The following is a 14,060-nucleotide window of genomic DNA, read 5'->3' on the forward strand; positions in this document are numbered from 1 at the left end:
GTGTGTGGGGGGGGGATGGTGGCTGCATTGGAAATGGAAGGGGCTGGGATGAGGGAGCAGAGAGGAGGGGTGCAGTGGTTGGGGGGCAGGAAGGTGAGCGAGGGTGGGAAAGAGTTAATGGGGGCGGGGTTCTCGCGTTATCAAATGGCGATCTATCCATCATTTAATTCACCTCTCGGCAACCTCTCCTCCCACCTTCTCTTCAGTCCACTAGTTCAACTACAGCAGTGATTGATTACTCAGGCCTGGGTCCACCCTCCAACTCCTCCCTTTCATCCCTTGTTTTGATTCCACACCCCCCCAAAGATTCACTCGCTCTTATCCCACCTACACCTAGTGCACATTAACTGAGGCTCCTAACTCCGCTTCTTGCCTCATTAGTAAGAAGAAAATAACCACTATGCTGACCTTTGTCTGAAAGGTTTGCTTATTGAGACTCGCAGAGTCGGAGAGCTATTATGGGTACTGTCCAGGCCTGGGGCAGATTGCTGTTTCCTTGACGACCATAATACCCACTCCCACTCCAGCTCACACGGTGCCCCTGTGCCTCCCAACGCTCCAAACCCCTAACCGACCACCCCCCACCCCATGCCTCTCTTTATCTCCATTCCCACTGTGCTAAATTGTTCTGCTCTGACTTCCATTTTGCCACCTTCTCCCTTCCACTCACTCTACTGAGTCCCCGCATTCCTTATGGTCCAGACCCGTAGACCGGATGGACGGACAGGCAGATCAATGAAGGACCACACCCACGCATCCTCTTTCAAGTTCCAATGCTTAGTTATATCACTAAGGATGAGTCAGAGATGCATGTGACGTTTAGCCTCGCTCACAGTAGAAATAACGACACAGGATCCATATAGATTGGACAATACCAGATCGATATAGATCTCACATATCAAAAGTATCATATGGATACAGAATATGCATCGAAAGCTGAACCCTAAACAGATATTCTCTCACAGAAACTTTCGATGTGACAGCAAAATTTCCAACACGTTAGCATAGCACATAGAAGCCGGCAGTTTTGCACTAGTTTGAATATGAAATTCCCTCCTAATGAGCCTTTCTATCCAGTATTGAATAGGGAGAGGGAACTCATTGCCTAGCTTCATAGTTACAGATTTTTCTAGCTGACCAACTGTTGGCAAGAAGTGTACAGTGCCAATTAAGGGAGAATTTGTTTCTGTTCAAAGAGGCCACAAACACTCACACACACACGCATGTACTCACGCACGCACACACACGCACAATGAATGTTATGAAAGAGGCACTGTCATGATGTGTAGATACTAAAGTATCTGAAATGAGCAAAAGGATGTGAACACCAATCCTTTGCCTTGAGATCAGGCACTCGTCCTCCCTTGGCATTCTGTGACATTCCGCTCCATTCACAGTGACCGTTCGCCTGTCGTTCGCCTTGACCTGGGAGAGGAGAATTAAATTCAAGCTGGCGTACATACTTAGCCTCTCCACTCTACCCACTCTCTCTGTCTCCCTCTCCCTCCCTCCCTCCATCCCTCCCTCCCTCCTCTCCCGATCTCCCTCTCTATGGTCGGCATAGCAACAGGCGGTAGGCTCATCAGAGATGGCACTGTGGTCTGTTTCTCCCACTCTCTCTCCGTTTCTCCCTCTCTTTTCTACCTCCCCAACTCTCTGTTTGCCAACAGTTGGTGCTGTGGTCCGGCGTTGCACAACATCATCTATTATGAATTTGGAGACATTGGCTTTGAAATTCCCGATGCATTTTACACTGAGTGGAGATCAGGATAACATCCCAGTATTGCTCCAGCTTTTTCTTTCCTTTTTGTTATGATCCTGAAATTTCAATTCATTGACTACTCATCTGAAGCACCAAACGGTGGCATGTTGCTATTATTGCTGGCTCCAGCAAAAAGGTACACCGCTCCCCCTAATGGCCAATATCCCACAATATGAATCCTGTCTGACTGCTATCATGCCAGAGGTCTATTGAGTATAATCCTTTGGGCTGGGCCAGAAGTCTTCCCACAAATCCCCCTGGGTGGACTGTAAATCTGTTACGTGGGAGGGCGTCATTTTACGCTTCTTTCCATTTATCTCCCTGCCCGTCTGTCTGTGAGTCTGGCTTTACTGTTGAGACTCAGATGGTGACTAGGACTTTGTAAAAAAAAGAGTTGTTGTGTTAGCATGAGTGCCTCATGTTGTGTGTGTGGTGTGTCATTGTGTGTGAAGATGTGTGTGTCCTCAGGTCGTTTGTCAGATAAAAAAAAATGAAAAAAGCCCCCCCCCCCAATATTTTCCCTTCACAATACTCTGCTACAACATGACGTAGCGCTGGCCCAAACCCTTCACCATTATTGGATCTTTGTTGCTCCTTGGCTGACAAGAGGCCTGTGTCATGAGGACAGTTGGTATTGGTATTTTGCACTCTGCTCGCTGATCTTAAAGCCTGATTTATACTTGGTCATACGATAGTGTCTCTCACCGAAAATAGCCTATTTGCAAGCTCACACGCTTGTAGATCTGCTATTTTGGGCAAATGACACCGTCGTACGACGTCTTATAAATTAAGCAAAATGCACTTATAAGCATGACAGTCGCACTCCAGTCCAGCAGGCTTTGACCCTCCCCACCACCCCACCGGGTTTTCAGCCTGTCTCTCAACAGCACCCTTCAAGACATCTCTGCTTAAGCTCAATGAAAGCGCAGGTGACACACAGACACACAAAAGACCCAAAGGTCCACTCATTTTCTGCTTTGCCAACATCTGCCGTGGCCAAGTTCTCCTGGGTGGCAGCCGAAATCAAAGTGCTCATCCATCCTTGACTGGGATGAGTAAAACGTGCAAGTGGGCTGGAGTGTGACTACCACGCTGGTGTGGGGAGTGACTGTGTTCCGTCAGCCTCTGGTAGTGTTCTGTTCTAATCTGCTGGGCTCCCTTTGTGTACCTGTGGATGGTGCTTCTGTTCCGAGTGCCATGTGAGAAACATGCTTCAGTAAAAGGATGTTTTACTTAATGTTTATCTTATTTTATGTTACCTTTTATAGTTTTTTGTTTTGTTATTGTTTTTCTTTTCTTTTTGTTATCCAAGGGTTTAAAGTTCAAAGTTCATTACTCTTATGGGGACCTGTTGACATGCATTCCTTTGAAACGTGATGACTCTTTATGTTGTCCAAGCCATTTGTGCCAAATTATACTGTATGTATTCCTCTGTCATTGCGTTGAATATAAACACTGCATAAAACTATGAAGAAAAAAAAAATCCCTTTTATGGATACGTTTCCTTGACCTTGTAGAAAAACTAAAATACAAAAACGTTTTCACTATGTCTGAGATTTGTATCCCCAACGAGTACTGATAGAATTTTGCTGCAGTTTACAAAACGGTTTAAGAATTTGTAGCTTTTGATTGGTCGCAGCATTGCTCCTTGCTCCTGCACAGTAAAATCCTTAGTGGTAATTTATTAATTTGTACATTCTCAGACTTAAATTAACATTCAGGATTTTACAGTCTTTGAGTGTAGGCCTACACTGTACCTCAGTCATTGTTGCACACAGCATACCTCATTCTGAGGTGCCTCCCTCCATATCCATATGGAAGATTCCTCCACAGTGTTCTAAACAATGTCAGTATCACAGTGAACAGTAAGTGGACAAGATATTGTAAACAAGATTGTTCAAAACACCACCAAAAGACATATAGATGCATAGAATTTGAAAAGAGTTCCTCCATGCTCCACAGCCCTCTCTTTTTTTCGTTATTCAATGCTCCACGTTTCTGTTTCTTTAAGCCTGTTTCCAAATGGTTTGTATTGCAAGTGAGGGAACAGATGTTTTCACACAGCTGTGGTAGGGATGACATTGCTGTAGCGCAGCTGCACAACTTATTGGCTGATCTCAGATCAGCCACGACTGGTCCCAGACGTAACATTTCCGCCATATAGCTGACCTCAGTTCACTTAAAGATTTCAAGACATTTTTTTGAGTCAAATTCACTTTTCCTGTGTTGCATCCCCAGAGCGACTTGGCTGCTGCAGTGGTTGTAGTCAATTATCAGCCTGACAAAGCTTTTCCCCCTCTATAGACATACGTACTGGATACAACATTACTTTGACATCTGGAATGAAATTGCCTGCATTCATAGGCATGTGAAAAAGATTCCCCCCAGTGGCACTTTTGAAGATGCCTTTGAGATGAACTAAAGTCAATGGGGTGGGTGTTACATGTCTAGGGTTGGAGTGTTAAGCCCACCCCTTCCTACTCTGGCGTGCTGCCTGATAGTTTTTTCCACTATGGAGGAGCTACGACATATGTCATCTTGAAATGCTATTCCAGTCAGACAGACATTCTTATGCAAGAGCACATTTTAACTCAGAGATGGAAAGGAAAGGAGCACAGACAAATGCATCAATTGGTGATATTCTTAATTCTAGCTCTGTGAACAATGTGCTCATAGTACATAGTATTTCTAATGGCTAGTTTTCTGCCTTGACTCCCTCACAGACCACCACCATCCAGCTTTGAAATGACATTGTTTTCTTTTAAGTGGTTTCTCACAAGTCATTCCAAACAGCAGTTTCCCTTTTATAAGACAACGTTAATGCCCTAGTTAGCGATGACATATTTTTGTGTTTCACAATGTTACAGAAATTGCTGCACACCTGATTCTACTGCACATTATCAGTGTTTGAAGTAAGCTATGGTGTTCCAAGTCAGAATGAGAGGGATCTGTCTGAGGATTATTGCCACATCCACATCCATCCAATTCGAAGAACACAAACACACCCTTCCCTAAAACAAAACAATTTCTGCCTGTGGCTGGCTGTTCCTTAGCAATCACTTGTAACTGTTGCAATCCTGCAACGCCACAACATTGCAGAGATGCTGAGAAGTGCTTGACTGGGCTTGTCTTTTAGACTACTAGGATTCATGAGTAGATGGGCAGGGAAATGAGGGCATGTGTGTATGCATCACTCACGATCTCTTCCACAGTAGTTTAGTAGTAATGTGGTGTGGTGCAACAGGGAATGTCTTTCCAGTCTGATCATGGTGCCAACTGCAGCCAACCCACTGCCTCTTGTGCCACCCTCGGCTTCAGAAGAAACGGCGCTGACAGGGTCAGCTGGTACACACATAACACACATTAACCTATCTCTGGGAATGCTTCACCCTGCAAGACACCTCTTGTTACAGTTCAGTCACCCCTGGTGATTTTCTACAAGGCATTTCCAACAGGTTGATTTGTAAACGAGCTTTCCTCTACAAAGTCAAATCCTCTGTGTTGATTTATCCATTTGGAACTCTGAGAGTAAGGGTCCATTTGGTTATATTTGTACACTTTCAGAGTTAAGTTAACACTGAGGATTTGACTGTGCACTCTCTCCTTGGTGATGTCTCCCAATCCCAACCTTTCTTCTTGTCTCTACTTTGTTTTTTAAACCCTTTGAATTGATGCTGCTTCTGTGCTTGACTCTGGGTTTACTGCGTGGTGCCATGTTGTCCACATGGACTCTAGAGCTTGTAACGCTTCAGTGTGTAATGTTACCATATGCCTTACATGTTTTCCAGGACTAATAAAAAAGCATAACAAAAGAAAGAAAACCGAAACAAATGTGCTTTTATTTCTGTAGCCTTTTATGACTTCAGTGTTCTGCCTGAACACCTACTGTATACAGAACTTAAAGGAGTAGTTCACCCCAAAAATTACTTATTTTCTATCAATTACACACCCCATGAAGCCTTGATTTCATGGATTTATTTTTGTTTTTGTGGCATTCCTAAGACAATAATTTGATGACCGTGTGTATTTCCGGTAGGAGACACAAATAATCTACTTTGTGTCTCCTACCGGATACATTAGCCGGTAGGAGACGGGAATCAAATTATTAGCTTAGGAATGCGACAAAAACCAAAAAGAATCCATGGATTCAAGGCTTCATAGGGTGTGCAATTGATAGAAAATAAGTAATTTTTTGGGTGAACTCCTCCTTTAATAGGATCAAACTGTCCTATTGTAGTTTTGTTCCACATTAGTTTTTTTTTTAACAAGAATAACCAATCTTTTTCTGCCTCATATTCCACAAACTTGTGCAAAACACAACATTTGAGCACACGCGCACGCATACAGACACACAAAGTACAGTTTCCCTGGAGCAGATATTAGTCCCATTTTTCAACAGAAGATCATCCACTAATCATGAAGTGTATACAAATACGTATATATCTATAAAATATTCAAACTATATCAAATGTACTGCTTCACAACAGAGCTGAAGTGAATTGGTGTAGGAATGTATGCCGATGCAACAAACGCTGTTTAAAACTGATCAAGCGATGTTAATAAAAGAAGACATGGAATGATTCAACTATTTAAATCAAACTCACACCGATGCCTATGTAAGAGTGCACATTATCAGAAAGACAATTCAGCGTTTCAGTTTTTGCATGCATTAGTCAGCCTTGTACCAAAAAAAGAGTAAACTTAACATCCATCATTCATCAACATATAAATACAGTGCATATGACTTTACTTTAATAAAAAGAAAAACTTGTGTTTTTTATATAAGACAAGTGGGTTTTCTTAACTTCTCAGCTATTTTTTTTTAATCTTGGGACTTGGCTGGTGTCTCCTCGATTCCATGAGAAGCCAAGACTTCAGTTAACCAAGTCAAATAGTTGGAGTCTGGGTATCCGTTTCTGAAAGAGACAAAAACAGGGACAATAAAACACATTATCTTGGTCATCAGAACTGTCTACTTCCGATACTGAAACAAGACATGGTCTAATAATAGCATGGCTTCCATGTGAGTCTCTGATGTCATGTTGATTACATCAGTTTTGCCCAATTACGGACAGACAGCGGGACAGTGGATCTGATATTATGTATTAAATAATTTGAAAGATATTCACACACACAGAAAAAGATTAGTCTAAGATTATTCTATAAATATGTGAGAAATATTTGGGGATTTGCCTACTGGCAGTGTGCACAAGAAACTTCGCACTGATCTGGCCAGTGGTTTGCAAGAGTAGCCACGGACAGTCACACACACACAAACACTCTTCTAGAGGGCTCGCCCCCTACAGCCACACCACAAAAATCCATATATTTTAATATGATTTTATTTATGTATTATTATAATGAACATTTATTGTATGGGGGGGGCATTTTTATATGGGTCTTATAGAAGGGAAGATCCACATTGTGTCACTCACCCTGATTTGCCTCCCTGTAGGCTGGTCTTGTGTGGGATGCAATCCCAAGTGACCCTGGCCCCTGTCTCTTTGCCAGTCACAGTGAAGGTGAGCCCCAACCTGAAGGCTCTCTCTAGCCTGGGCAGCAGCTTCCGTGTCCTATCAGAGAGAGGCAGGTAAGCCTCAAATACTCCTCCTTTGAAAGGACAACCAGGAAAGGGGTGGCCCTCCTGTGTGGAGAGGAAACAAACAAATAAGACAGGTTAAAAATAACTGTTAAAAATCAATGTTAAGAAATACTAACGTAATGAGTGGAAACTCCAGTCTCCTTAAAGGTAGGGTAAGTGATATTTTTGGGTTAAAACAAAAAGTATTTTGTTAAAAGGTTAAAGCACTCTATTCTGATAGTAATCATTGCTATAGAGTGTTTGTTCAGTAACAGGAGTCTCCCCGTCTCTCCAGCTCTTTAATAAACAGAAAATTCATTTTCCGGTAGGTGTCAAAATCTCAGCCAATCAGGAGAAAGTACCCATTTTTAAGCTTCAATTTTATAGTGTTCCAGTTCCAATTTTGCCTGCTCATTTCTTAGTGTCATCACTTCCAATTTCACTTGTTTAATCTATATCCTGATTGAGTTCTCTATCCTGATTGGATAAAATTGGAAATGAAACTGCATTTTCTGTTGAGCTGGAGAGACTAATTTTACTGAACTATAGCAATGAGTACTATCAGAATATAGAGCTATTTAACACTTATTTCAACCAAAGAAAATCACTTACCCTACCTTTAAATATCCACAATTAATAAACCTCTCACCCCTTGGATGCCATCAGGGATGGAGTAGGTGATCTTCAGAGTGGAGTCCCTGTTATGACCTTGCAGGCTGACCGGCATCTCACTGCAGCTCACGCTGCCCTGAATGCCTTGGGGCAAAGACTCTGTCTTAGGACAGACTCTACAGTGCACGTGCACTCTGACCAAGCACTTTGGGCACAAGGTCACGCCACAGTCTGTCCTCTTCACTGATGCCCCGCTCTCCCCACATACACAGATGCCTCCCAAACCTCTTAGACTGGACCTGCCAGAACTGGAGCGAATGAGCGACCCCCCGGGATTCTCTTGGCCCTCTGGATCTCCGTGCTCTCTATTGTTCTTCACCTTGCAGTGTTTGTTACTCTCCTTTGGGGGTTTGGGTTCATCTTCACGGGCGTGTGCCACCATCGAGCCAACACCATTGACAGGTCGGACATTTCTATTGTTTCCTTTTGCAGAGTGGCTGTTGATGAATGGATTACTCTTGCCTCCATCTAAATGCACTGCATCTGCCCTCGTCACATTTGCTTTAATGACAGGGTCTTTCCTAATTAGCTGTTGGCTCACAGATCCATTTGTGTGCTCTAGCTCACCGTTTCTCTGTCTCTCGGTAGAGTCATCCCTTTCCTGATTGCCACCAGTCATATTATCTCCCCCCTTTTGTCTATCTAGCTGTTGCTGTGTGTTATTGTAGAGAGCTGTGTATTGGTTGCTGATCACTTGTGGACGGAAGGACTGATTAAAAGTGGAGGTGGGATTAGAGAAATCCTTCTGTCTACCTGTCTGGTATGATTCTCCGGAAAACACCTCTCTCAGTGCAGCACCCACCTGGGAGCATAAATGTTTGGGGCCCATTAGATATATGGTCTCCTTCATAATCCGGACGGAGACTTTCTTAAACCGGCTCCGAACTTCCTCACAGCACACCCCTAGAGTTTCGTCATCCGGGTCTGCCACGCCCAACTCCGACAGACATAGCTCCTGTACGCAGAAATCTGCAGTAACCATGGCAACTAGCCTCTGTAAGCCCAGCTGACAAGAACTCACTTTCAAGGAGTCCGCCCCTGTCAAGATTACAGTCAAAGGACCACTGGGTTGTTCTGAGTGGCTCTCCTTCATTTGAAGATCACTGGTCAAGTCTTCCAGGCGAGTGCCATATGCCTCTTTTATGTAGCACCACATCAGTCTAGGAACTGTTATCTCTGCAGTATACCGTTCCTTCTTGTCCCTTGATGTTTGGCTACTGAAGCTACTTGACCTGTTTCTGGCTCTGGAAGTGGCTTTCCCAGAGTCCTCTTGAATGTCACGCTGCTCTATCGCCTGGGCCTTGGGCCTGGTAGTACCTGAGAAACTACTGGATCGCCTCAAGTTGGACCCGGACCCAGCAGTTGAGCCTATATTGCTCCCTGACCAAGTGGACTCACTTGTGCTAAGGGTGCCTGTGGTGAATTTATGAGAAGTGTTTGTTAATGTTGAAGAAAGTGAAGCATCTCCAGTCTTAAACAAAATGTCACCTCCAGTGTTTTGCGCCCCTGTGGAGGAGAACCCTCTATTGGCAAAGCCTGGTATCTCTGAGAGGCTGCCATGGCCCAAAACGGGTCCTGTATGTCTACTGGACGATGAAACCCTCGTTGTTAAGTCTCCTGGTCGGTTCCCTAACCCGCCCAACCCTGAGTCTTTGAATCGAGCTGCTAGCTTATACCTCCTGGTTCCCTCAGCTCTCCCCTCATCCTCTTCTGCCTTCAACATCTTATCTAAGCTACGATCAAGAGATCCAACAGGGGAGACGGCAGGCATGAATGTCTCCTCATCAGCTCCTTTTGATGAGCCTAGTTCAGATGATGGTGACTTCAGAAGACCTGCCACACCCATGTCCTTACCCTGGTCCAGGAGCAGAAACTGCTTTGCCTCGGACACATCACTACTGCTCCCGACAATGTATATGTTCCTTTCATCTTCACTCAGGAGGAGCTTAGGGAGTCTGACGCCTAAGTCATCAATCACCCTCTGCAGGCCACCTCTTGGGTGGAGGATGCTCTTTGGTAGTTGAGCTCGACGGATCTTGGTCTCATTCTCCTGGTAAAGCCGACTTAACTCACCACTTGCCAATCTCAGGCGCTCTAGCTCATGGCCGGCATCATCCACCCCTGGTGAACTCTGCAGAAACAGAGTTGTCAGTCCCTGAGTGGTCACATCCACAACCTCCACGCCATACATACGGAGGATATGCTGGTATTTCTCCCTACAGTGTTTCTGCAGATACTGGAAGAGGTCTGCGTCCATGATCAGTGAGAAGTCGTCCTCTGCAGAGGTGGGATCTTGAGCCACGGCACCACCCTCTGCCAGGCCTATGTCATCAAAACTGTGACCTTCAGATATCACATGTCCCTGAGAACTTGGGTTGACATCTCCAGTGTGGACTTGCTCCCTGTGTTCCCCCCGCTCATTTGGTCTCCTGTTACAATCTCCTGACTCCTGACTATAAGGACTTTGCACAGTGGGGAGACCTACAGAGGCACTGGCAGAGGGGTGAAGGGTCTCCATGTTTTTCACAGATTTTGGACCTCTAGCCAGCCCAAGCAGCTGTGTTAAGGCAGCCTGAACCTGTGAATACGCTCCCCGCAGTGTGCACAGCTCCTCATGAGTATTGAAGCTTATCTGAACATCAGGGTGGCTCTTATGAAGGCTTGTTACTGTCGTTCGTCTCTGAGGAAGCTGACTGTAGTCGACGGTTACTGACATGCTCACGATTACCTAGAGACAGGGAATAGGGGAGAAGCATTAACATTCAGTGTTTTTCTTTTGTCTAACATCGTTAGATTTTGACAATAATATTTTCCAATATTCAGTGCAGTGGCAGCGCCAGGAGTGGGTGACATGCAAAAAGGCACACCCGCTTTAAGCACTTGCCCACTGAGTGAAAAACGGATAATAATTTGTGCAGGACACGTTTGCATTTATCTGCCTGTAATGCCTACTAGTGTGATGAGTTGAGAATGAATAGACCTAATAGGTAATACCTTTTGTGATAATTTGTGTAATAAAAACTTTTTTTGTTGTATGAAGTCTTAATAATTCTTCCTCAATAGACATATCGCCCACCAGTGGTGTGAGTTTTAATGATCATAGGCCGATATTACCCCACCCATCACTTTTGCATGCCAAACCGAAATGCCAATCCATGCCTCTGCTACTGATTCAGTGTGCATAATACCTTATCAGGATCCAGACTGTCATGGTGCTCAGTTATGGTCAGTTCATACTTCTTCCTGTCCACTTGGAAAATGTGTTGTCCACGTTGAATAACTCTCTGTGCCACTGTGTGAGTGAGGTCAGCAGAGGGAAATCAATCTCAGCCTGTGAGGTATACTAACTGACTAAGCACTTTCACCACTAGCCTTTCCATTGAAATGGATGCCAACACTTGAGCTCAGTGTAAATCGATGGTGACAGGCAGTAAAGCAAAAATACTGTACAGTTAATACTTTGCAAATTAATGCAAACTGAATTTGGGGATGTGTACAGTGTAGATAACATAATAATGTTCAATAGGCCTAGTTATAATCGACTAATAACACCTATATTACACAATAGTGAAAATATATTTTGACTCACAGAAATGAATAAAGTATACAAACAAAACCCCTTCCCTGTATAAAATTGGTTCACACATGCATACACACTCGACTGACCTCTGCTGTCCTCAAAGGTAATGAGGGCAGAGGTGCCACCAGGTGCTGCCTCCACAATGGTTACAGAGGCTATTTCCCCTCCTCCATTCTTGGATCTCAGGAAGTGGATACACAGCTTGTCTGTCAATCTGTCATCCTCAATGTCTGTGGGAAGGCCCTCCACTCTCACTGTCCGGCACTGTTCTGCCATCTGGTGGGGGAAACAGGATTGCTACTGTAAGTACTGACAACAAATCTGAGCCTGTATGACTTTTCATCGATATCAACATGGAACGATTCTGGGGTGATGCCAGTGAGTGAGAGGAACCTCTGATGGCCATGAGCCAGATCACAAAGCCCCTCTGTGTAGCTATAATTTAAGGTGGGAAATGGAATACCTGCATCTATACAAAATGACTATTTAATCAAATATGAAGGGCTGTATTGTGCTAATATTTGACAGCACAACACCCTCTGTTGGAGGTTGCTACAACATTGCACCAACACATAAGGATTAGTGTTGAAAAGGAACTTGCAGTTAATTAAACCCCATTCTGCATTTCCTCTCCACCTGCTTCTGCCATAAATGATAGGCATACTATTTTCTAACTCAGTGATCAGATTGGGAAATTATTACCTCTCTCTTAATACGAACTATACCAAACAAACCCCTAAAGCATCTTAATGCATCCACCATCAATGAGCTGTTTGCAACAAAGGTTACTAGTACATTACTAATGTTTAGTAAACATATTTTTTTATAAACCACACTCTGCGATCTTCCATCACGGATTAACTTTTGTCTTTTATGTATAAAACTTAAATCGACTATGATTGAACGAATTAATGTGTGTGCCACCACACCAACTGGACAACAGCAAGCTGTGTACCACAGAGGTGTAAAGTAACTATACTATACTGTATACAGTATTTTTACTTCTACTCCACTACATCTTAGAGACAAATATTGTACTTTTACTCCACTATTATTTGAAAACTTTAGTTACTAGTTACTTTGTAGATTTAGATTATTATTACAAAACATACATTAACCATTTCAGCCATTTGAAAATAGCCGATCTACAAGCTCACAACGTGTTGCCGCAAAGCATTGTGAGCTTGCCTTGTAGATCTGCTATTTTCAAAAGATTTGTATACATTTTAAAACTTGTGAAATGGGAGATTCTGCATAATCAGTACTTTCTACTTTTGGTACTTTAAGTCAAAACAAATACCAGTACTTTTGTACTTTTATTCAAGTAAATGTTGAATTCCGGACTTTTACTTGTAACAGAGTATTTCTAGATTGCAGTATTGATACTTTTACTTAAGTACAAATTGTGAGTAACCTTTCCACCACTGCTGTGTACATGTTTAGGAGCGAATAGCGATCTACGCAATGACAACAATGTTACTGAATGTAACGTGACATTTAAGGAAGTGCTGCTGTGCAACAGTCGAAGACATCGTGAATGTTGCTGTACAGATTTATCTGGACCTGTTATAAGCCCCCCTCCGGAATGAACGTTTAATTCAACCAAATTACATGTTTATAGCTTAAGCTTATCTTACCTCACACACTTCTCACGTCTTCTTTTGCCAAAAATCTGTCGTCCGCTCAGTCTTCAGTCAGTGCAAAAACATGGAAGAAAAGTGAAACTACATGATAATGGTGTCGTGCCTTGGGCTCACGCCAGGGGGCGACCAAGTTGTGTGTGTGTGGTGAGGCAGGGGTGGCGACGCAAAATATTAAGAGGATAATTTGTTTGTGGATTAAAATAATAACAGTAGACTATTTCAAATATTGTGCTTGAATTAGATGTCAATGTTTTTTTTTTTTATCACATACTAGGTTCGGGGATAGCCATTGCTCAGAACTTCGTCGCCTAAACGGGCTTTTCACTGTAGAAAGTCTGGTTTCTGTTCCAAATGAACCAGTGTGATTAGGTCGTTATATTATACCTCTATGGATTAGGTAGAGCCCGCCTACTGTATCCGGTCATTTGCACGCGCATTCTATTGTTGCCAGATTCTGCGAGAGAAATAAGCAACCAGAATAAGCGACTATTAGGCTACGCCTACGGCTATTTGAAATTAAATAACCGACCTTAAAGCTCACAACGCGTCGTGATGAGCTTGTAAATCTGCTATTTTTAACAACAATAACAAATCATTATCTTGGAAAAACAAGATAATAACACAAATCTTGTCCCTGGCACAAAATATTTTCAGATGGATAAATACATATTAATTTGGGGGTCCTTGACATGAAAACGTTTAAGAACCACTGATTTAAACAACACTGGGAAACAAGCCCAAATAAGCAAAGTTCTACACTTTAGAAACGAGCCCGCAAGCCACCAAAATTTACAAGCGACTTTACAGAAAACAAGCCCAAAA

The 14,060-nt window shown here is 43.3% G+C and overlaps 1 protein-coding gene across 2 annotated transcripts; it reads right to left on the minus strand.

Annotated features, from left to right (window-relative positions):
• Nucleotides 1-49: 49 nt before the first annotated feature.
• LOC308098019 (uncharacterized protein) lies at nt 50-13,313 on the minus strand. 2 transcript variants are annotated; one of them, XM_080446237.1, is made up of 6 exons: nt 13,233-13,313; nt 11,682-11,871; nt 11,204-11,307; nt 7,993-10,743; nt 7,198-7,406; nt 50-6,678 (listed from the first exon to the last, which is right to left on the minus strand). In XM_080446237.1, exons 2-6 carry the CDS (start codon nt 11,869-11,871, stop codon nt 6,585-6,587), a joined length of 3,348 nt encoding a protein of 1,115 aa, XP_080302363.1. In that variant the 5' UTR covers nt 13,233-13,313; the 3' UTR covers nt 50-6,584. The 2 variants fall into 2 exon arrangements, with proteins under 2 accessions (XP_080302363.1, XP_080302364.1); XM_080446238.1 differs by having other exon boundaries at nt 13,242-13,292.
• Between the last annotated feature and the right edge of the window lie 747 nt (nt 13,314-14,060).

This window comes from Gymnoscopelus braueri (genome assembly GCF_963280865.1).
Source record: "Gymnoscopelus braueri genome assembly, chromosome: 13".
Classification (NCBI taxonomy): Eukaryota; Metazoa; Chordata; class Actinopteri; order Myctophiformes; family Myctophidae; genus Gymnoscopelus; species Gymnoscopelus braueri.

Excerpts from the sequence above, each read along its gene's own strand:
- LOC308098019 (XM_080446237.1), bottom strand. The coding sequence starts at position 11,871 with ATGGCAGAACAGTGCCGGACAGTGAGAGTGGAGGGCCTTCCCACAGAC. Across the intron at positions 7,407-7,992 it reads TCCCTGATGGCATCCAAGGG|GAGGGCCACCCCTTTCCTGG; the intron begins GTGAGAGGTTTA and ends CTCTCCACACAG. Across the intron at positions 6,679-7,197 it reads CTACAGGGAGGCAAATCAGG|AAACGGATACCCAGACTCCA; the intron begins GTGAGTGACACA and ends TGTCTCTTTCAG.